Here is a 25,120-nt window from a genome sequence, read left to right on the forward strand (position 1 = left end):
CTACTGTAAGGGATTATCACTTAAAAACAGTGAACCACCCCCCCCCCCCAGCCCCACATTTCGGAGACGCGGACGTCTCGAAGACTTGAGGACGGGGACGTGGCATCCCTCGTCGTCCCACCACCGCCGCCAGAAACGCCGGAGACAGCGAAATGTCCAAGTGTCCCTCGAGCTTCTCAAAGACAACTAGGCGTTTCCAATTGCAAGTCGTGAAAAAGTGCAGATAAAAAAAAATCTTATTTTTAATGCCTTTTTAATGCAGATGATTAAAGAACTCCCTTCACTACATTTTGACATTTTGATATTTGTACTTAAGTCTTATTTTAAAATAATGCTAGTAATTGTAATGCTAGTGCTTCCATTGTAATGATGTAACCATCTTTATGATATTTTCGATATAATAGAAATCTCCAATTTGACAATTTCATTTGTCAAATTTTATTTAGCATTCAAGAAATCTTCGTATTTAGTATTTGCAATTTTGCTATTTTATAATTTTACTAATTTGCCATAGTTTCATTTGAAATGTAATTCTTAGACATCTTTTCACAAATAGTTTTTCAAGTACTATATGTATATCAGCACCATCCCCCCTGCCACCATCCCCAAACTTAGGTCCTTTGTCCCCCTATTCCCAAAACCCGTCCCTGCATCCCCACGTCCCGCCATCCCCAATGGCTATGGAACACTACTTGAAAAAGAATCAAAATAGATAGATTGTGGGTTATGTTGACAACCAAAGTCCTCCTGCTTTGCCTCTGAGGGCTCCTACTCATAGTAGTACTTGAACTGCCCTAGATCCCCAAATTTCAGGATGTTCTACTTCTACTTTTCCATCTAGTTCAGGGTTAGCCACAACAGAGCCTAAGAAGAAAAGTACAATGACCGCTAGTGATGCTGCAAACACGGTAGCATCACTATTCAATGTACAAACTAGAGATAAGGTAGATGCCATTGCCAAATTGTTCTTTGCCAATGGCGGTCCATTCCATCTGGCTCAGTATCCTTATTATAAGCAGAATTTGGCAAAAATAATCAGAGGAAAACCATCATATGTGCTATCAAGGGACACAAAAGCGAGGACAGCAATCTTAGAAAAGAACAATTCCAAGATTAATATTCTAATGGAGAAAATAAATGCTACCTGGGCCACTAGTGGATGTAGCATAATCATGGATGGTTGGATGGATATAAAGCGTCGTCCGTCATCAATGTTATGGTCGCATGTACAAAATGCCCCTACTTCCTTAAGGTTATTGATTGTTCAAGCACTGCAAGGATGCTGATTTTCAATTCCAAATACTTAGAGATGCTATTGAGCAGGTTGGACCAGAGAATGTGGTGCAAGTAGTTATAGATAAAGCATATGCATGCAAAGTTGATAAAGATAAGAAGAAATGTTGTCTTCAGTGCTGTTGATTTCATTCCTAGTTCATTCATGGCTTTTGTGCCTCGTTTTGATGTCTCTAACATCATTGGACCCCTTCATGTTTTATTAATGTATCACTAGTATACTACACTTGAAGTACTAGCTGTGCTTAGTTATTTCATGTATTGCACTGAACTGTGCTCCCTAGGAGCTAATTTTGGTTGTATTGATTCTCAGCTACTCGTATGAGCCATATTTGTACACTTTTTCTCCAATATTGAAAAATGTCATTTATTGGACCGCTGCTGATATCCACCTTTACTGACAAGCAAACAAACTCAAAGTCCTCTCATCTTCTAAACTTTGCCTTATGGGAGTGAGCTAGAGTTTACTTACATTTAACAAACCAAAATGTACCATGAAACCACAGAAAGTGTAGCTCTATCTAGTTAATTTACTTATATAGATAAATATTAAAAAGTAATTGTTAAGATATTGCACCTCAGATGAAAGTATCCTTGACCGAGCAATAACAGCATCCCTCAGTAAGGTTTTCAGAACCTGCACATGTCAGATATTATATTATACTAAGTTACAACAACAATATGTGGAACCCTTAAATTGTAACTCAATACAGATAAAGCAAAAACTTGAAAAGGATTGGAGTACTCAATACCTCTGGATATGGAGATTCCACAAAATAACGGTTCTTTTTCAATACAAGCTTGACCTTTCCATAATTTGCAGTTGAACCATTAATGAAATCAATTATCTCTTTGGGAAGTTTTGTCTTGGATAACTTATTGAGGACAGTGATAATTGTTTCAGTTTCAAGACCAACAGAAACCGCCGCATAAAGTGAATGAGGTGTCAAATTATACTCATGCATGGATTCTGGTCTGCATGGAACACGTATTTCCCATCATTATGGCCATCTAGATTCTAAGAAATAACAAAATAAATATGGACAGAAAATTATCTAATCATCTACATCTGAGGCAATGGATTCTTTTACCTACAAACAGGTTCTGCAATTGCAATTAGAAAGTCGTATGCTTGCTTATAAAGTTGAGAGAAGGTCTCCAAAAATATTCGTCCATCAGCACAAACCCATAGTGGTCTGTTAAAATGATCAGGTTTCAACTCCAACTTGGTAAAATCTCTTTTATTTATACCTTCTCCCTCACCTGTTTTATTTTCTAAGATAATCAGCTCTTTTTTCAATAAATTATGTCCAATCCATTCATAAGATAAGTTAAATCAAAGAACAACTTACCATCTTGGTATTCCTCTTCATACTCCTCCGCATAATCCATGTCATCATCTAGAATTGGCTCCTCCTGTTCAGTGCCTCGGTTGATTGATGAGTATGAAAATAGATTTTTTTTAACTAAAAATATAATTTAGTTTCATGTTGTGACACTTCTAGAAATGTTTCAGATCAATAACTAAAACTTGTCCCAGTGAAAATGGTAGTTTAATAATCTTCCTCCAGTGAAAAAAGCAATCAGTATCCATCTGAATGCAAATGAATTAAACTAAAATCCAATGGAGCCTCCAAAGGCAAGCCATGGTTAATGATTCTTGGTTAAAATATATTACTCTTCTTTAAGATAAACTAAGAAAACTCACAAGCCCTTTCGATTCAGTAATTGAAAGTTATAGATTGGATTTTAAATGTCCATTAATTATCCTCCATATGGATGAATTATCTTCTATAAGTATCTCTAGGTGTAACAATGTTTATGAAAATCACAAGCAGACAATTTTCCTGAAACTGTGCCTCGGTCTTTTAAGGACATTGTATAATAAACCAGAAATGGGGGGTTGGGGTGAAAAGGGGGGGAGAGAACTAATAAACTTGTCAGCACTGTCAGAGGTATCTATTGCAGATTTCTCTAGTTTATCACATACTGGTTAATGTTGGTTCTTTCCTACCAGCTCCAGCTCTATGTGATACTACCAGTATCATCAGAAAGTATCTTGAGCGATGCATTTAATATTCACCCAGAAATTGAGGATTTGACAGCTAATGTTGATGGCACTTCAACACAAATTAATTGCATGCTAATATAATGTCATCGTAAGATAACATCATAACATCAATGAAAGTTTTGGCTTGGGATTTAGATTTTACTTCTGTTAGCCCCCATAAGGATGAATTATTCTATAAGTATCTTCAGGTGTAACAATAATTATAAAAAGCCTGATCAGACAATCATCTGCATTCATGCCTGAATCTTTTGATGAAATAATATAATATATTTATAATACCAGAAATAAGGGAGAGATTAATAGTTCTGTCAGCACTGTCAACTATGTCTATTGTGGCTTTGCCCTCATTTGTTGCTACTTATATAGTTGATTAGAAATAAGATTAGGTGTTGTACAACTTGTAAACCAAAGAGAGTATGTATTATTTGATGATTTGTAATGTGTTTGATTGTTGGCCCTCATAGAAAAGAGCACCTCACTTGGAAGACACACTACACCACTTGGAAATTGTATTGTGACAAGTGTAAGAAAGCATTCAAATGGGATTTAACAGTCCGCTGAAAAAAAAATCTTGAACTGTCTATTCCAAGCAAAGTATAAAAGCAGTTTGGAAGAGCAATTACATCTTCCAAACGAAGAATCTAGCTTGAATAGTCAATAGTGGCAGTTACACTTGCATGCATGGAAAATGGCACTTGGGTTTGAATAGTCTCCTTGACCATGATTTGAATTCCCCCTTTGGAAAGTCCATGGTTTGAGCTTGTAATGAGTTCTAAGTCATTAAAATACAGTAGCCCCAGAGACCTTGCCAATCTTTGTGGATCTTTGTTCTATATTTCTTTTCATAGGCTAACTATTCTCAGTTCACTTTTAATTTTACAGGTTTTATTTGTGTTCATGTTTCAGAACCTGGAATAATGAAGCTCAATGGTGTTTGGCTTCCATATGATAAAGAAGCAGAAACTGCCTAGCTAACATTATCTGCATGGCATTCCGTTCTGCATCCACCAATAGCAGCGGACAACTTCTGATGAAATAATAGGCATTTTTTGGCTTTACATAATTTACACCAGCTCAACGTTTTAGGGGTATTCATTTCTTTGTTTTTGCAATGTCTTACAAGTTCTTATCAAGATCTTATTAGTCTTTGGTTATTCTCTAGCCATGTTTTCTTGTAAGTGTCAAATTTTATTGGTTTTAAGTTTCAATGCTTGTTAGACCCTGGTAGTTTGCTTTTCTTTTATTTGCACCATGGTGTTTTTTGTTGTTTTGGACTTTCATTCTCCTTCAGAATAACTGGCTACTACTTGGAAATTGACATTTGGTGGTTTCCTGTGTAAATGTAAATAGACTGTTATTACTTTCTGAGCAATCAGAATTCTGAGACAACTAGTTTAAAGTTTTAGCGTGGGATATAAGGAATGTAAAATCGATTTTATTAGTCTTATCAATTTGCCTCTACAGATGAAAAGCAAATGATTATATTTACTACCGATCACAGTATATTGTTTTCTCTTATCGAATATGTTATCAATGGAGAGGGTAGCGCATATATATCTTTTGTTTCATTGGATCGTGCCTCCACACAGGGGTCACAACCCTATGTGGAACCAGAGAGGGTAGCGCATATATATCTTTTGTTTCATTGGATCGTGCCTCCATAGGGGGTCACGGTCCTATGTGGAACCACGTGGTTCCACATAGGGTCGTGACCCCTGTGTGGAGGCACGATCCTTCTACACCGGCGATTATTTCCTTTAATAAACTCCACGATGCATTAACTATAGCATAGCAATTAAATTTAGTTAACACTAACTAAATTTAATCTTAAATAAATCGCAAATGATAGACTTAGTTTCTGTGCGCTGATAAAACTAAGGAGATGGATTTATTTTGCTGAGAGTTACGACTGAGACTATAATTAACACTCCCTCTTAGTCTTAGGAGTATAGACCTACAACTTAATTTAGCTCACCACTAATCTCATGAGAATTACATCACCTAGGTGTGAAGTATCATCGTGTGATACTCAGGATATACTCACTTTGATATCCAATTTTAAGTATCAGCCTGTGATACTAAGGATATACTCACTTTGATATCCCTGTTTTAAGTATCAGCATGTGATACTAAGGATATACTCACTTTGATATCCCTGTTATAGTATGTGCACTGACATTAATCCGCTTACATAATGTCTACTATAACTTATCATATTACTGATATTCAAATTGTCTGATTTTCAGTTTATATGATCTTTCAAACATTTATAAGATCATCACCTTACAATGTTAAAATACAAGTGTTCATTAACTAAAGAATCGTCATCCTTTAGGAGTGAACACAAGGAAAGGTTACATACTTCATATACTCAAATATATGACCAAGAAGTTTACATAAATTTTAGACATCAATTACATTTTAACCATACCAAGATAACTCCTGAAGTGATCAATTTTCACTCTTGCTAGGGGTTTGGTGAGAATGTCAGCAGTTTGATCTCCTGTATTGACATATTCTAGTCTTATTCCCTTTCTCTCTGTCATGTCTCTTACATAGTGATATGGGATCTCAATGTGCTTGGATCTATTATGAAAAACTAGATTCACTAAAAGTTTAATGCAGCTCTGATTGTCACAATGAATGATAGTAGGCTTTAGACTTTCACCAAACAGTCCTATTATCAATTTCCTCAACCATACGGCTTCCTTAGCTGCCATGGATGCAGCTATATATTCAGCCTATGTGGAGCTCTGAGCTACGGATGATTGTTTTCTACAGATCCAAGATACCATAGCTGACCCTAAGCTGAAACAGCATCCTGAAGTGCTCTTCCTGTCTATCACGCTTCCAGCCCAGTCTGAATCAAAGTATCCATGTAGGTTCAATGCAGTGTGTTCATAATACAGTCCATAGTCCAAGGTACCTTGTAAATATCTTAATATATGCTTTACTACAACCAAATGTATTTCTTTGGGTATAACCATGTGTTGGCTGAGTGCATTTACTGCATAACATATATCAGGTCTGGTATTGACTAGGTACATTAATGATCCAATAATCTGTCTGTATAATGTTGGATCTACAAATTTGGAATCTGCTATAGCTTCTTTTAGTTTATGTAGGTTTGTTTCCATAGGAGATGACATTGGCTTACAATTCATCATTCCAAATCTCTTCAGAATGTCAATGGTGTATTTACCTTGATTTAGATAAATACCATTTGGTTTGTGCCATACTTCTAATCCAAGGAAATAATGGAGTAGACATAAATCCTTCATCTCAAACTCTAAAGCTAGTTCCTGTTTGCATTTTGCAATGAGATGATCTTCGCCTGTAATTAATAAGTCATCTACATATAATATGAATATCAACATTTCACCTTTGATTATTTTGAAATACAAATTTGGATCAGCAATGTTTTTAGAGAAACCTATCTCTAATAAGTAACTGTCAATTCTTTCGTACCATGCTCTGGGAGCTTGTTTTAATCCATACAGTGCTTTCTCTAACTTGCATACATGTGTTTTAGCATTATTTACCTCAAATCCCTCAGGTTGCTCTAGATATACTTCTTCTTCAATTGTTCCATTCAAAACTACAGTTTTTACATCCATTTGATGAACTTTCCATCCTTTAGATGCTGCCATAGCCAGGATTGTTCTGACAGAAGTGTATCGTGCAACAAGTGCAAATGTTTCTTCATAATCAATTCCTTCCTTCTGAGAGAAGCCTTGAGCAACAAATCTTGCCTTATGTTTTTCTATACTGCCATCAGCAGCATGCTTAATTTTAAAGAGCTATTTAGAAGATACAACTGATTTTCCTTTGGGTCTAGGCACAATTTTCCACACATCATTCTTTAAGATAGATTGATATTCCTCTATCATGGCATCCTTCCATACTTGTTGTTTAAGAGCCTCTCCGACACTTGAAGGTTCAGCATTTATAAGATCTGTCATTAGAGTAACATAGCTAGAAAACTTTGAAAGTCTTTTGCTTTCTCTAACTGTTCCTCTAGGTGTTGAAAAGGATTCTGCTTCCTGTACTGTTTTAGTGGCCCATAGTGGTCTCTTCCTGGGATTCTCTGATGTAGTGTTCTCAAGTTCCAAGGTGTTATCCTCAGGATGCTCCCTCTGAGTTTCAGAAAGAGAATCTTCTTCCAAATTAATGGAATTAGTTGGGATTTCAGGTGTGATGGAACTCCTTGTTTTGTTAATAGCTATATCTTCCTCAAATATGACATCTTTGCTTAATTCTATTTGTCTTTGACCAGGGATGAATATTCGGTAGGCTTTAGATGTTTCACTATATCCTACAAAAATCCCTTTCTGTCCAGTAGGTTCTAATTTAGTTCTTTTCTCCTTAGGTACATGAATATAAACAGGACATCCAAATATTTTGAGATGGCTAATATCAGGTTTAATTCCAATAAAGACTTCTTCAAGAGTTTTATCACCAATATGAGAGTGAGGACATCTGTTTTGAATGTATACAGCGGTATTAGTGGCTTCTCCCCAAAGTGCAGTTTCTAGGTTCTAATCTAACAACATAGCTCTTGCCGCTTCTACTATTGTTCAATTTTTTCTTTCAGCAACCCCGTTTTGTTGAGGATTGTAGGGTACAGTGAACTCCCTCTTAATCCCAGCATCTTTACAAAACTCTTTAAATACTTCTGATGTGTATCCCCTACCATTGTCAGTCCTAAGAGTTTTGATTTTTCTACCAGAGTGATTTTCTGTAATAGATTTGAACTCTTTAAATTTCTCAAGAATATCTTCAGATTCTTTACTTTTAAGGAAATAAATCCAAGTTTTCCTAGAAAAATCGTCTACAAAGATTACATAGTATAATGTGTTTCCTAGTGATGGTTCAGACATAGGCCCACATAAGTCAGAGTGAACTAGTTCTAGTACTCCTTTAGTTTTTCTAGAACTGCAAGGAAAAGAGCTTTTAGTATTTTTCCCTAGTGCACATCCTTTACAAACATCTCAATGAATTGGTTTTAGTTTAGGTAGTCCTGTGACTAATTTCTCCATAGAGGGTAGAGCACGAAAATGTAGGTGCCCTAGTCTTCTATGCCAAATTTCTGTTTGATCTATGACTTCATGAAGTAAGGTTTGATTTGGCTCATTACACAATTCATATAGGTGCCCTTGTCTGTAACCAATCACTTGTGCTCTTTTGAAGGTGGCTGTTTTTGGCCATGCCATTACCTTTCCTTCTATGAATGAGACTCTATATCCGTCGTCCTCAAGTGCAGAGATAGAGACTAAGTTCCTTTTGATGCCTGGTACAAATAGTACCCCGGTGAGTTGGATTGAGATTCCAGACTTCAGTCTGATTGTACATGTCCCGACACCTTTTACAGGATGTGCAGAGTCATCCCCTATTGTTACCTCTTCATTTGATCCCTTTTCCATTGAGTCTAGTAATTCTCTGAATCCGGTGACATGTCTTGACGATCCACTGTCTATCACCCAAGTGTTAGACTTGTTTGAAGCTTGACTTGATAGTGCTGAATATAATACAAACTTCTCAGATTCAAGTTCTGTGTTCCTCTCTACTTTGGCGAATGATGCCTGCTGTTTTACTTTGTCAGGACAATTAAATGACATATGTCCGTACTGATCACATCTATGACATTGGATTTTTGACATGTCTTTCTTATGAAAGCTTTTCCCGTGATGGAATTTTCTCTTCTTGAAGTTTCTCTTCTTGCCTTTCTTACAGGAGTCGGTATTCAGAATGTGGAGGTCCTCATCTTTAGTTTTGTGATTTCCCCCTTTCATTTGCCTTGATTCTTCAAGGAGACAGTCATCCCTTAGTCGATCAAATTCTGTGAATTTATCCCTTGCATTTATGCCTTGTTTGAATGATTCCCAGGATTCAGGTAATCCGTCTAGGGTAATCATTGATAGTTCTTGCTTCTCGACATGATAATCAAGTTTTTTGCAGTTGATCTCTGAGTGAACCTATCCTCATGAAGTATGAGTTTATTGTTTCACCTTTATTTATACTTATGTGGTTCAACTGTCTTTTTAGAGCTAGGGTTTTGCTCAAATTGTTTATTTCATACGTCCTTTCAAGGGTTTTGAACATTTCATATGCGTTGTCATATTTTAATATAAGTGGTATTATGTGATCCCTTACTGCATCTATCATGATTTTTACAGCTTTATCATTTCCCTCATTCCATGCAGTTTTCTCAGGTTCGTCTTCAGGTTCGGGCTTGTCTTCTTTTATGAATTTGATTACTTTGTTCTCTTTTAACACTATCATAATTCTGACTTTCCAAGCCACCTAATTTGCTGCTCCTTCGAGTCTGTCCTCGAATCTGATTGTGTTCGCCATTTTAGAATTCTTCAATTTTGTAAACTTCACTTGCAATCTATTCGGATCTTAAATAGTTAGGCTCTGATACCATGTAAATGTAAATAGACTGTTATTACTTTCTGAGCAATCAGAAATCTGAGACAACTAGTTTAAAGTTTTAGCATGGGATATAAGGAATGTAAAATCGATTTTATTAGTCTTATCAATTTGCCTCTGAAGATGAAAAGCAAATGATTATATTTACTACTGATCACAGTATATTGTTTTCTCTTATCGAATATGTTATCAATGGAGAGGGTAGCGCATATATATCTTTTGTTTCATTGGATCATGCCTCCAAAGGGGGTCACGATCCTATGTGGAACCACGTGGTTCCACATAGGGTCGTGACCCCTGTGTGGAGCCACGATCCTTCTACACCGGTGATCATTTCCTTTAATAAACTCCACGATGCATTAACTATAGCATAGCAATTAAATTTAGTTAACACTAACTAAATTTAATCTTAAATAAATCGCAAATGATAGACTTAGTTTCTGTGCGCTGATAAAACTAAGGAGATGGATTTATTTTGCTGAGAGTTACGACTGAGACTATAATTAACATCCTGGTCCATAACTGTACTACAGTTTTAGTGGAAAAACATTACATACAAAATGGTTGGTTTAGTTATGAAAAAAATTAAAACTTTAAGAAATGAAGAAACAACCTTTTTAGAGGTTTTTTGCTTCTTGCTGGCACGATGCTTGTCACCTGTACATGAGGAACAAAAAATTTGAATATAGTTAGTTGACTTATGTACATTTAGAGTATATCACAAGCCCTCTCTCTGGTTAAAAAACATTAAACATTCTAACTGTAGCATGTAGATAGCATTTGGATCAAAACAGAGAAAGATATTACATGACACTTTGACAGATTGAGCAAACAGGAATAAGCATGAAAGAGGAAGTAAGAGAATAGACTACTATACCATGTCCAGCCATCTTGCCCTGATAAAGCTTCCACACAGAATAACGTATGAAACTGTAAAGAAACATTTCAAAGTATCACTATATTATGCTTACACTCCACCAAGGTAACTTTTACAGGCTACTTTTCACTATTTTCAAAACCAAAAATCACATTCACCTGTCAGCTCCACAAAACATCAACAATTTTTTGTATAAATGTTTGTCCAAATGTTCAAAGTATCAATCAGAAATCTTGTGGGTTTCCTAAAATACAACCCTTTACGAAATTTATTTCCTGGCTTTTTTAATGTAAAAATTTGTCTACTATAAAGATTCAAAAGAAAAAACACTCCTCAGAACTTTCCCTGCACTTCTCAAAAAAACATTCAATATGTCCCTTTTGAACCCAAAAGGAACCACAGCCAGTACTATCAAAATTAACAAAAGTGCATCTATTGGTGTTGTTTTTTGTATTAAACCTGACGCTAAGGTTCTTGTCAAGATGTAGATAAGGTGACCAGTTTATCCAATAATAAGACACCTATCCTCAAACTCGGGATTGAAAAGGCCAATGAACAAGAAGTTCATAATCTTCTTCTGCACTTTGAGCCCTGCCAAGCTTGAGAGGGTAATTCCAGAAATTTTTTACTGGATAAAACAATTACAGAAACTTGGATGATCGCACACATAAATATGACTCTACATTTAGCTTTGACTACTATTCTTTGTGAAGGGTTACTACACATTCAAATCAAAAACCTCTCAATTTAGGCAATTTGGTTAAACGATGCAACTTAGGACAAATATTGGGTCACAAATCTATTCAGATATGTTCGGTGTTAGCTGCTTACATCATTAACCTTGTAGTTTGAAAACTTGGACTCGACTCAGCAGCCCAAAATTCTGACTGTGACTTGGGACTCGACATGGACTTGGCGAAAAACTCAGCACAAACTCAACAAAAAATAAAACTTCATAATTACAGAAATAAAAAGGAATTAATGCATTTAGAGAACATAAAAGTCTAATTTGACTATCAATTTGTCATAATTCAAACATTACATATCATATGATCCTCAAACTCTCAAATTCTGAAATTCCATAGTTTCAAAGTCGAACAATACACTGTGATACAAAAAAATTATAAATAATAAATGTAAAAAGCATTATAATTGTTTACATATGATAATATGTCAAAATGAAAAAAAAATACAATCTACGTTTCATCTTTCCCCTCCTAGTGTAACTTAATTTTTCAAGACTTAAACTAGAAGGTAAGTTAATATCACAATGATGATAGATTATTTCTTCAAAAGTGATTTTGTTTCCCTCGATTGCATCCAATTCTGCTGATTTTATTTGATGTTTTGATCAACTTTGAATCCTTAAAAATTCTCTTCTCAAATTGTCTTCTTGCTATGTTGATGCTTAACTAGGTGACATGGCCAAATAAAAGCAAAAAATTACCAAAAAAAGTTGAAATTTCACTTTAAAAAGTGTAGCTATTATGTCCAAGCGTCAAGTAAAAGAGTTTGAGCTGAAGGCTTGAGAGTCTGAACAGAAATCGACAAAGTACTCTCTACGACTCAGCCAAACTCGGCGCGGGAGTCTGGTCGACTTGGCTCAGCCAGCTCAAGGACTCGGGAGTTTGTAGAGTACACGGGTCTTCAAATTATGATTAACCTAATAAGATACACGATGCAACAATCCTCCAAGGTTTTAGCAATTAAAATATTGCAAAAGATTCAGAAGAAACTTACAACAATAGACTGTGCATAATGGAAGAACAAACAAACGAAAATAAATAAATAAAAAGATATTTGTTTTTTTAAATGTTGATTTATATTGAATGTTGCCGGCCGGCCTTCTACCTTTAAACCAATGCCTAGTGCCTAGTCTTGCAACACAATCTATTTTATATGAAACCCTAACATCGCTGCAAAACCTAACTTTCAAATGAGTTTGATTTACTTGGCTCTATTTTGTAGAACTCAAACCAATAATGCAATCTCTACCTAATAATCCACAAACTATTTCAACGCTTCATGTACCAATCTGAAATATTTTCATATGGCATACATATGCACAAAAGGAAAGATTTTACTACACCCCTAAGATGCAAAATAGCAAAGCTTTGATACAAAATACATCAAATGTACACCTAGGTTTTCTTGATAAAACTGAAAAAAATTATGGATACAGATTGCACAACCAAATAAAAGTGATGACTTATATTGATTTTTGTAAACGTTTACATTGAGATTACAAATTACATTCAAGCTCAAGAATCTGAGTTACAATCATATACATAGATAGTACATGAAAAATCAGCTCGACCTGGATGATCTTTTTCCAAAATTGATGCAAAAAACCAAACACTTTACTATCAAAAACAAATGCCCTTACATAGATCTATGATTAGGGCATGAAAAACATGACCAACAAAGTGCAGGAGAGAGAACCACACTATTAATGTCATGCACTTCATCCTCTAGTCTCGAAAATATCATCTTGAGGTCAAAGAACATGCTATCAATCATTGGAATCGTGCCATGAAGATATGTTGTTAAGATACTCATCAATCATGCCCAAATCCACATGTAGAATGACAAGAAAATCCATGAAATCGGCCAAAAAAATTACTTGGAACAGCATGAAAATTTGTTTCTTAATCTAATACAATAAATTTGGCATGGCCACAACATTGTTCTTGTTTGAATCCATGCTTTCAAGGCATAGACAAGTGCTTATGTTATTTCGCAACCATTCAAAACAATAATTCTGCTCAAGATATAATATTGTCTACAAAAGTTCTCCAAGTGCAATGATCTTGGCAAATATCCACACCTAGAGGACAACTAGGCAAGCACACCAAACTAGAATGGAAGCACTTGTTAAGAGTATGGTTCTTTTCCAAGTTTATGGGATAAAAAGAAAAATTCTTTGAAATTTGAGGGCAGTCCATCATGTCCAAAGATATGTAGGAATGGAAAAGCTAATTTACCTAGTGCTTGCAGGGTTACTTCTCCAAAGCATTTTTCTAAAATGCAAATAGAGTTTTTGGTACCTATTTGGAGAGAGTGAAGATGGACTGATAGGACTGTTTTTTCTTTAATGCAACTAATGTTCTGTATGAAAAGTATGGACACAAGTTTCATATTTTTTGTTGACTAACTAATGACTAGGGGTCCAAGAATTGATGATTAATGGTTGCATAGGTGCCAAAGTATAGAAGACTAAAAAGTAAAAATGTTGTAAGCAGAAAGTATTGAGTTGATTACCTCACCATTAGAGCTCATTAGACACGGTGAGACTGGAAAAACTAGAGATCACAGACATTACCTATGTTAAATGACATCAAGAAGAAACAGTATCATGCAGTGTGCACCTTTCTGCAATGAAAAGCAGCTAAAACCTTTTACAGGTGCATAAAAAGCAAATTACAGGAGACTCTTTGTGTGCCTTGCAATGGAAAACAACGCTCGGAAAGAAAATCTAGATGATCAGAGACCAGAAGAGACAAATGTCAAACTGTGCAATTTATTTGCATACAAAAGACTAGAATCAAATTTTAGAGAGAGAGTTCTTCTTGGCAGTTACATAAACCTGCTACTTTAAGGATAGACCTGCCAGACACGATCATGTCTACGATTGATTCTCAAAGGATGTTGATGCTAGCTCTATTTGTCTGTGGAATATGAACTCTTCTATGTAGCACACCTATTTTGTTGAAGTAACATTGGCACACAGCTTTAAAAAATAATGTAAAAATACCAAAAACATATTGGCACCTAATTGTACCACCAAGTCCTAACCAAGTACCATGTGAGAGGATGTATGACCTACCAGGCATAATCGTGTTTGGAATTGATTCTCAAAGGATGTTGATGAGAGCTCTATTTGTCTGTGGGAAGATAAACTCTCAAATGTAGCACCCCTATTTTGTTGAAGTAAAAATATCAAAAACATATTGGTACCTAATTGTACAGCTGAGTCCTAACCAAGTACCATGTGAGAGGATGTACTCTGGAAAACCAAGTTGTTTTTCACTTATTCAACACAATCTTTTAAAATTTCAGTCATTTTGAACATAGTTGAAAAACTCGGACTCGCCACGGACTCGGCAAACCAAAAATTTGGACTCGAACTCAGACTCGTGAAAGACTCATGAAAGACTCGGCAAGGACTAGGCAAAAAAAAAACCGTAGTTTTACAAAAAAACATAAAGAAATTAATGCATTTAGAGAACATAAGAGCCATAATTGAAACATTACACATGTCACATAATCATAGTTTCAAACTTTCAACTCTAAAATGTATAATACCAAGATTTCTTCAATGCTAATTATGCTTTTATATGGAGCCTAATCAGACTTAGAGGTTAAATTTTCCCTACTTCCATTGGCGCAATTTCCCCCTATATTTTTTGACGGGGGTTTGGGGGCAGCGCCCCCAAGTTGGGGTCAAGGGGCATCGCCGAAGGATCCTGAAATTTGACTAAGTCTGGAAAATTGAAGAATCCTCCAAAAACTAGATTTTGCATTATAACTCCTGGAGGTCCGAAACCACTCTCAAACATCCTGACAGTATATATGGAATATAACTTAAAGTATAATCACTTATACTTAAATGTTATATTCCATATATGAATCCTGACGGAGAGACCAAATTTTTTCACATGTTAAACTCAATTTTAAAGTTTGCATGACTTTTTTTTCTGGGTCGCGCGAGTCGATCTGAAAGACTCGCGAGTCCATGCAAAAGACTCGCGCGAGTCCTTGCAAAAGACTCGCGAGTCCATGGCGAGTCCACGAGTTTTAAAACTATGATTTTGAAACGCACCAATCCTTAGCCTTGTGGCACTTGGTCTTTAAAGTACAAAAGCCAGTATAATGGCACAAAACTGTGAAGAAATATGTTGTAAGGTTTCTGAAGAAGAATATGATAAGTTTAATATATGAAGATGGTCTGTCTCTACTGATTACTTTATGTAAAAATAGCTCTGGCAACCATTGCATTACAAAATCAGCTGTAGCTGGTATCCATTAACACTAACTTAATAATTCTGTCAAGAAAATTGTCACAAAAATAATCTCAATAGCAAGGAAAACAGAATAAATAAAAATTAAAAAAAGGAAAAAAAATTCACGATTCAAAATATCTCTATGTGAAAAAACAATTAGGGATCTAAGACCAGGTATTACAATATGATAATATGAAAACAGCTATAGATAAAACCACGGAACCAATGCCACTTATTTAACAGATAACAGCAGAATTGTTTTCAAATGAAATAAAGCACAACAAAAATGATCCAGCCAAGCAAGTAACTTACTTCAGAATTTCACGGTTAGTGATATAGTACAATGGTTAAGTTGTAGTGCTGTTGTTCTTACCATCAAGGTTCAAACCTCACTGTGGTGGTATTGTTGAATGATTAAATGGGGATGAAGTCCCTTTTGTGACCTCACTGATTCATAGCTCTTCGTCAAATACGTTTACCCATTCTTTTTTTAAAAAATTACCTCAGAATTCAGCACAAATTGTGTTGTACTGTCAACAATAGCTAAAAGAAAAAATGGGCAGAATTTAAAGGAAAAATATTTCAAAACACAACCAAAGCAGAAATACTTTTAAATGTAATGAACCAAGACCACTCTCCCTACAGCTGCTGCTTCAATCCATTGATAGTAAGAAAAAAGTACATTTAAAAATAGCTGGGGTTTTAGAGCTACTAGATTCTTGAGGTCGAGACAAGATTTTTGCAGCTTTTTTAATATTGGTTGCCAATTAAAATTTGTTTCCAAGCGTGGTACAAAGAATGTTTCAACTGCCTAACAACCATTAACTATTTTTCTCCAAGAAAATTCTCTCCTCAAATTTCAAGGAAATTCTTCAAATCTTTCAATAATTCTTGTTTTATCAAACATTATCCGAATAATTCTTTAAGTTTTCCAGAATTTGCTCAGATTAATCGACTATCTTGAAAATGCCTTGAATCATAAAATTTCTGCCTTGTTTAAAATATAAATGATTTCATTGCACTACCAAAACCTTGAACCGTTAATTTTCCAAATCTGATGAATTATGTTAGTATGCTGTTTTCCGCCTGATTTCACAAGTAAAACATATTGACAGATTTAATTTTAAAAATCTGTGGAGAGAAACTGATGCACGATCATATCTTACCGATGGCAGAACCCAATTCGAGGTTCAAACACACTTGATGCAGGAAAACCCTCGGCAAAATTTATTTTCTTTTTATGTCATTTAATATCTGGTGACAGCGAATCCTTCGCGCGCAGTGAAGTAGTGGATGGAGGAATGAAAGAATTTTAATTTCTTTCATGAGATATTAATTTAAGAGACCAATACTCGAATTTAACTATTTTCAGCTCCTTTTCAATGTGACTTTTTTATTATTATGAATATGTTAAAAAAAATTTAAATATTTCATTTAAAAATATTACATAAATAAAACCTTTAGCATATTTCTTTTAGAGGAATAAAGATAACGTATCTAAAAGATTTATATTTCTCCATTATTTTACTTAAAAATGAATTATATTATAATATTATAATTAATATTAACTTATTTTTTAAAATGAGATATGATATGGTTTGGAATTGTTTCATTTTTTAAATTTATTTTTTCTATGGTTATTTAATTTTTCGTTTGGAACAATGATTTTTTTAGTGGCTAATATTTGTCAATTGGCTATTTTTTTAAATTTGAAAATCAAAATTTGGCTAATTATTTGTATATCTTCTAATGTTTAATTGCAAAAGTCCCCTCAAAGCTATTTAACCTAGACTCAAATTAAACTTATATTATAATAAAATATATTATATGTAAAAAGTTATAATTAATATAGATTAGTATTATATTATAATTAATTTAATTGTTATATATGTTTTTTTTTTGGCCAATATAATTGCCCAGCCAAGGCACAAGGCCTTGCGAGCAACGAAGTGTTTAAACCGCGACACTACATGTCTGAAGACTTAATTGTTATATATGTTATTGTATGATTAAGATTGTCATTATTAATAATTTAATTAAATTTTATTATAATTCTTTATAAACTAGCACTTGCATCCTAAGGAGGTGCAAGGGTTATGCCAATAGGAAAGTATATTGTTTATTGTGTTTAAAATTGTGAATGTTTTGTAATTGAAGATCTTGTAAGTAGAAATATATCACAATTTCCAACAAATTTCCAACTAAAAGTAGAAGTAATGCAAAAGAAAAAAAAAATGAAGATAATTATATTGATATGTGATTTTCCCACAAGATATATACAATCTTGTTAACAACATTAAAAAAGAGACATCAGGTTTCCACAATCCATGAGATATTGATCTTGAATGTTTCGGGATTAGATTGTGTGCGAGTATTTTGCATCAACGTTTCGGATATGTTTACTTCTAATACTCGCACATAATCTAATCCGGAAACATTCAAGATCAACATTAAAAAATTAAAAATATATATATATCATATTTGGTCATATTGAATTGAAGGATTTTTTTTTGAGAATTTCAATTTTCAAGATTTTGAGGCTAAAGACTAATGATTCCCTATGCTTGTACAAAATTAGCCTAGGAAAAGCTTTTTAGTTATTCTTTTATTTCATTCCTACACATTGAAACAAGAATTTTGTGGATTTTTAGAAGAAATGCATGGATAGTCTTATGTAAAAGGTGCAAAATGTAGAAATGTGAAAGTATGTAAAGGAAAGGAATTATCAAGAACTTCATGCAGTATCAAACAATAACATGTACAGCATGAAATTCTCTACACATTGAAACAGAAAAATTGTGAATTTTTATAAGAAATGCATGGATAGTCTTATGTAAAAGGTACAAAATGTAGAAATGTGAAAGTTTGTGAAGGAAAGGATTTATTAAACACTTCACCTGGTAATATATGAATATCAAGCAACAACATGTACAATATGAAATTGTTAATACAATAAGTTCTTTTTTTATGAAAAGAATATGCTACAAAGACGGTATCAAAACAAAATTGAATTTTTTTGTACAGAAGGCTAAATTTAAAATTGTGTATGGATTATTTTTCATTTTTTAATATTGATTGAAGGAGGATACTGGTTCCATACAAAGACCTTTTATTGCTTTAACTCTAGATCTTGTCTTTTTGTTTTACTTATATTAATTGTTGTTTTGGGGAGCATTGGTCCTTGGGTTTATGTATGGTGATCTCCTATGCCATGGATGGCAATATTTGTCTATAAATACCTAGAGATATGGATGTTATAGTTATATTGGGTCATCTTGGTTCCAAGGTGGACCATTATTATTATCAAATCAAACAACTACATACAAAGGTAAATCTAGGGTAAATCTGGGGGTTTAGAGCCAACTGCGTACACAATATCTAGTACCTCTCCAAGAAACCCATTGACAAACCCTATTTGAATCCATAGGTTTGTTGTTAACATTGCTCGTTGACCTCTACATACTCTCCCACCTTTTCTAATTGGCATCATTGACAACATGACATATTTGTGTAGAACCATGAGGTAAGTCACTTGCCTTACGTAACATTTTGACACTCAAACTGTAGCTAAGCAAGTAATTTCTCAACCGCCCATTAAAGACTCATAAATATTACATAAAGACTACTTGCAATCGATTTAGGACAAGTTTTAGAGGATCATGTTTTTGTTGTTTTATTTCATTCTAAAGCAATTTTGTTTTTATCTATTAAATGAAGGCAATGGTTCTCCAAAAATTTGGATGCCACTGGGAAAAACAACTTTCAGGTAGCTGAAACATTTATTGAAAATTTTAGGGTTTTTTGGATGCCATTGGGAAAAACAACTTTCAGGTAGCTGAAACATTTCTTGAAAAGATTAGGGTTTGTAATAATTTTCTAAAAGGTAGTTATATTTTATCATTTAAAGCTTTGACATCCTTTCCATATCTAAGCAACTACTTATAAGTTGAAGATGTAAATTTATTGAATCATTTAGAAAACTAATATGATTTAAAAATTTAGTTTGTAGGATGTTAATTAAGCATTGCAATTAATCAATTATCATATCTTTCACACAAAATGTATATTTTTAAAGGTATTTTTGGTGAACGTCATTAGTCAAGAATTATTGCCAATCAATATTCAACTATATCAATTGAACAATTTTTCTGTGTGAGTAAAATCAATCCTACCACTCATAAAAATGTTGATCCATTAAGAATGAAAATTCACTCATAAAAATGTTGATCCATTAAGAATGAAAATCCATGAATAAAGTTAAATCTATATTTTTCTTAATGTTTGCTGTATTCTCTACAACTGATTCTACAACTGATTCTAAAATTGCTGCTCACAACTCAAATATACATATAAACAAATACTACAAAATATTGTATATAGAGCTCTATAATTACAGATGACTATAACATATAAGTTCATCATAGATAACAAACATATAAGTTGGTTACAAGTATTGGCTCCCCTCTCAATAGTATTTTGAGAATTTCCTGGTTTATTTGGAAACCATTACAATTACTGGTACAGGCATCAATCCTGCAAGGAGCTTTGAAGCAGCTATTGATTATGGTCATAACAAATTCTGGGAAGACCAGACAAGATGAAGAAGCTGCCATTATTATGATTATTTTTCTTTTAATTTTTGTTCAAAATATTGCCTGAAATGATGGGTTATTTTGTAGCGAATATTCTAGTGTTCCACGGATGTTGGGGACGGGCTTCAGGGACGGGGGACAAAGGGAAAAAGTTTCGGGGACGGGGGACTTGGGCCTGGAAGGGGGAAACGTGTTTCCATGCAACACTGGAATATTCTATTTGGGTCCATTCATTGGTGTATTTGACAAATGTCATTGTTAAGGACAATCACAGTTTTCTGACGACCAGGGGCAGGGCAACAATGGAGGGTGAAAATTCCTAGTTTTTTTTTTCTTGACAATGCTCTGTTTCATGTTGGTCATTCACCTCCCTTTCCTTTTTTTCCTTTTGTCCCCGATTAGTTTTCAGACTTGACAAAATTCTTAAGGATTTCGGTGGCAAGTGAGAATGCTTCCTGGCCTCCAATTGTTTACTTCTATAAAGGCCAAATCCCGCAAAACCTCTGCAAAGAATATGGCTGCACCTCTTGCTGCTAAACCATGCATAATGCTGAGACTTGATATTAACAACCAATTTCAAGATTGCGTAGCAATTCATTGCTCCTCTCCTACTACTGGTAGTAAGGTCTTCAAATATGTGAAAGCTCTTGCTTTTATTAAAGATTCGAAAAGCCCTGTCGCTTTAAAAACTACATTAGTTCTTATTTCCATTACTGAACCCCATGGACACTAAGACAGACACAATGATGCTATTGCCATCAATCAATTTAATCAAACCTGGATTAAAGGGTCTTTAAGAGTAAATTGGTCCATCTGTGAGCAAACTTTTGGAATTGGTTGTGTGCGAATTTTTGAATCAACATTTCGGATCACACTCCGTGATCCATCATCAGGATGAAAGAGAGCACTAGAAGCAAAAGATTGAGTGTATGCAGACTAGGAGGAAACATAAAAAGAAGAGGGAAATGAATAAGATTTTTATCTCTCTCATCTCCCTCTTCTTTTTATGTTTCCTCCTAGTCTGCATACACTCAATCTTAAAATCTCTCTCATCTCCCTTTCTTTTTATGTTTCCTCCTAGTCTGCATACACTCAATCTTAAAATCTCTCTCATCTCCCTTTCTTTTTATGTTTCCTCCTAGTCTGCATACACTCAATCTTTTGCTTCTAGTGCTCTCTTTCATCCTGATCCATTTTTTCTCTCTCATCTCCCTCTTCTTTTTATGTTTCCTCCTTGGTCTGCATTCACTCAATCTTTTGCTTCTAGTGCTCTCTTTCATCCTGATGATGGATCACGGAGTGTGATCCAAAACGTTGATTCAAAAATTCGCACACAATCAATTCCGGAAGTTTGCTCACGGATGACTTCTATGGATTGTGGAAATCTCATATCATCAAGTAAATTGGTTTTTAAGAGTAAATTGGCTGAAATTTCATTGAAGAAAAATATTTCTATTTGAAAGAAACTTAAAATGGTTGTTGAAGTCTTCTCCATATTAATAGGTCACATTTGCTTCCACTATGTTCAAACCTCATATTTTCTCACTTGGCTCTTCCTTTATTGCCCCTGTGCATGATGATCATACTGTCTATATGGCCTCTCAAGACTATAATTGTTTAAACTTTTAAGAAAGAAGCGAATGAACTTAAAGAAGCTATCTTTAAACCCAAAATAAATCAGGCCCTTGTCTTTTATTCAAGATTCCCAACCCCGTAAACCTATAACTGACTATGTTGACTTCAGTTTGGATGGTGCCACTATGGTGAAAGATCCAACTGAGGTCCTTCTGTTGTGGAAATTCTTAACATCCAGCTGCACCTGGTTACAAATGATTTTGCAAAGGACAAGGTTTGTGATGAGGGTCTGTGGTTGGTGGTCAAAGTGGAGGAGAAGCCTATAGTGAAAATTAGCATGCAGTGTGATGATGATTTAATTCCAACCTTTTCAAGTTATTTCTTGTGGTGCAGTTCAATCTTGAGAGAGAATATATCCTCTATAACAAATGATTTATATAGGGTCTTCTTGGATAGTTTTAAAACCAGGAGTTATGTTTTAACAGCAAGTTTTAACTGTCTATTGATTGCAGTTTTGATGTTTATATTTCAGTAAGTGTTGATGATAGTCAAATGACAAAAAATGTCAGCTCAGGCTTGTTGAATTCCCTAAAAATTCAGCTTTATATTACTGCAACTCGTTATAAGGTTGCTAGATTGATACTCTGATATTGTACATTTTCCATGTTTTCTTAAAAATTAACCTCCTTTGGCATTTTTTAACAGAAAAAATTAATACCTCCCAAAGGGACCAGGCTAATTCACTCAAGATTAAAAGATGTTGAATGTAAGTTTTCAGATTTTCATAGTGCATTATATTTGGGTAAACAAAAATTTGGCTCGTTGAGAGCCATTGAGTTTCGATTCACTGGAGCTGCTAACTGGGGTCAGGAACAATCCCTTCTGTAACTTTGATATTGTAGCTCTTGTCAGGGCAGCTTAGCGAAATGAAATCAGGGAAGAAAGAGATCTTTTGTTTTTATGTGGCAAATTGGTTATTAGGCAGAATCTAGTGTCAAGCAAGATGCCTGTGGATTTAGAGATGACGAAGTGTTACTCTTTTTATTAATAGATGCTCTAGAAGAAGTAATTCAACCCAACTTTAACGTAGCTTTAGCGAAATATTAAAAACTATAAAAAGCGATATCCACAAATCAAACTGGGATATCAGATTGAATTTGAAGAGACAGTGCTGGGTGCAAAAGGGGGATCTCGCTTGCCAGCATGGATAAGTTAAAATAGCCCCTTTCAATACAAAATCTTTTCTATTGTTTAATTCCCCGCAAATGAATCTAAGTCTGGAAAAAATGAAAAAATGAGGTGGTCTTTAAAATTCTGTCTGAAAATTTCTCCTTGCTCAGACCTAAATAGATATTGTTTGGCCCCTGGCGACCTCATGGGCATATTCTTTAAGCTCAGTCCATCTATATTTTCAAATTACAGTCTGAAAATACAATGCTCCTATTTAAGTTTAGTTTTTTCCACTTTGATCGCATAAGCTAGAAAACTCCACCCCAGAAAGAAAATAGAATTTTCTGCAAAGTACTTTCTCTACCTTTAGCTTTATAAATTGCAGCCTCAATATAAAAATTCAATAAAACTCCTTTGGATTTCATCAGCTATAAACCTCAGCCCCAACAAATAAAGAAAATTGAGTACCTAAAACAATTTTCTCTACACTTTCGTTTTCTATAACATGAAAGAAATTTCTAAAGAGAAATATTATTTAAATTCTTCATGAGACATGATGATTTTAACCTAATTTTGAGTAGGCACAGCCAGCTGCAAAAAAATTTAAACTCTTCTTCGCCCAATAAAATCTAGAAATTCAGCAATATGAAATTTTCAAAATGAATGGAATGTCGCACATTTTAACTCTTCTTCTTGGCCACAACCTTTCTGAAAACTCCACAGAACTATGGAGATCTGTAGATATCCACCCAATTAAAACCACTTTCGCCAAAAAAAAATTAAGGATTCCCCGGAGGAAAAAAAACACTAATGTCTGCAATATTTGAACTCTTCTTAGCCAAAACCTCTCTAAAACCAACACCAAATTCTATGCAAAAAGAAATCTAATTTAGCAGCAGAAATCCACAGAGCAATTTAAGAGAATACGTAATCTTTGATTCTAAATATGCAAGGTATCCGTTGATGACTTTTAGACTGTTAAGAGACAGGAATTTTTTTTAGCATGAACGAACCAAAACCAATTCCCCTACAGCTGATGATTAAATGCATTCACAGTAAACGAAAAGGAGATCTAAAAATATCGGGGTTTTAGGGACTGTTAAGAGACAGGAATTTTTTTTAGCATGAACGAACCAAAACCAATTCCCCTACAGCTGATGATTAAATGCATTCACAGTAAACGAAAAGGAGATCTAAAAATATCGGGGTTTTAGGGCTAACCAATATTTCACGCATGCGGCAGAGATCCCATTTGATTCAAAGATCTAATATTAAATGCGAGTCAGAATTTTTTAATGAATATTTCAGATTTTCTTTTATCGGGTAGGACGTATGATCACTGAGTGATTAACAATGCAGTTTGCCCGCGTGACAATATAAGCCGCGGCTAAATTGGTTCCAAAATCGTATTGTCGTATCACAAAAAGTCACTCTGTAATTTTTCAACAACACAAAGTTTTGCAATTTTGAAACAGTTTAGCTCCATCCCACAATATATAATCTATTGACTAATTACTCTATATCTATCCAATATTATGAATGTATGTTTTCTATAACAAAAATCTTATATTTTATTTTGTTTCTTTTAAAAGTAATTTTTCTAAGACTTTCCTCTTCCCATTCAACTCTAACTTCATGAAAATAGTTAGTATATGGAAAAACAAATCTTAAAAGAAATCATTCCACAAAACCATTTTTATATTAATTCTTTCAATTTTTTTAATATAAATTAGAAAATTATGTTTAAAATTGATTTAATGTATTATTATATGTAACAAGATTATTTTATAACATAAATATAATATGAAATAATAAACAAAATAAAATATCATCTTTGACACATGTTGTTCCATTTTTTGTCATGCCAAATTATAAAGATAAATAAATGAGAGAGAACATTTCTATACTCTACAACTATTGATTTTCAAATTCTTGCATGGTTTACATATGGGTGTACCGCATAAACAAGAATTTCATCCATGCAAAAAAATGTTGAGACTTTTACAAACCATTTTCTTACCTAAATAAGAAACATTCCATGCCAAGATCCATATTGTCTTTCCATTTTATATTATTATATTATATGAATGGGAAAGATACTATAATA

General features: G+C 34.2%; 1 protein-coding gene across 2 annotated transcripts in view; it reads right to left on the reverse strand.

The window, feature by feature from the left end:
• Positions 1-24,447, reverse strand: part of LOC131041579 (general transcription and DNA repair factor IIH helicase subunit XPB1) — a 95,366-nt gene extending 70,919 nt beyond the window's left edge. Inside the window, exons 1-7 of one of the 2 annotated variants that reach the window (XM_057974708.2) lie at positions 24,235-24,447; positions 10,674-10,726; positions 10,410-10,453; positions 2,646-2,709; positions 2,385-2,556; positions 2,046-2,268; positions 1,871-1,930 (exon numbers count right to left, since the gene is read on the reverse strand). In XM_057974708.2, coding sequence (XP_057830691.1) covers positions 1,871-1,930; positions 2,046-2,268; positions 2,385-2,556; positions 2,646-2,709; positions 10,410-10,453; positions 10,674-10,686 — 576 coding nt within the window. In that variant the 5' untranslated portion in view covers positions 10,687-10,726; positions 24,235-24,447. Of the gene's footprint in view, positions 1-1,870; positions 1,931-2,045; positions 2,269-2,384; positions 2,557-2,645; positions 2,710-10,409; positions 10,454-10,673; positions 10,727-16,842; positions 17,000-24,234 lie in introns of those variants that run through there. The other variant, XM_057974707.2, reaches the window with a different exon arrangement.
• Between the last annotated feature and the right edge of the window lie 673 nt (positions 24,448-25,120).

Source organism: Cryptomeria japonica, chromosome 8 (genome assembly GCF_030272615.1).
Source record: "Cryptomeria japonica chromosome 8, Sugi_1.0, whole genome shotgun sequence".
NCBI lineage: Eukaryota > Viridiplantae > Streptophyta > Pinopsida > Cupressales > Cupressaceae > Cryptomeria > Cryptomeria japonica.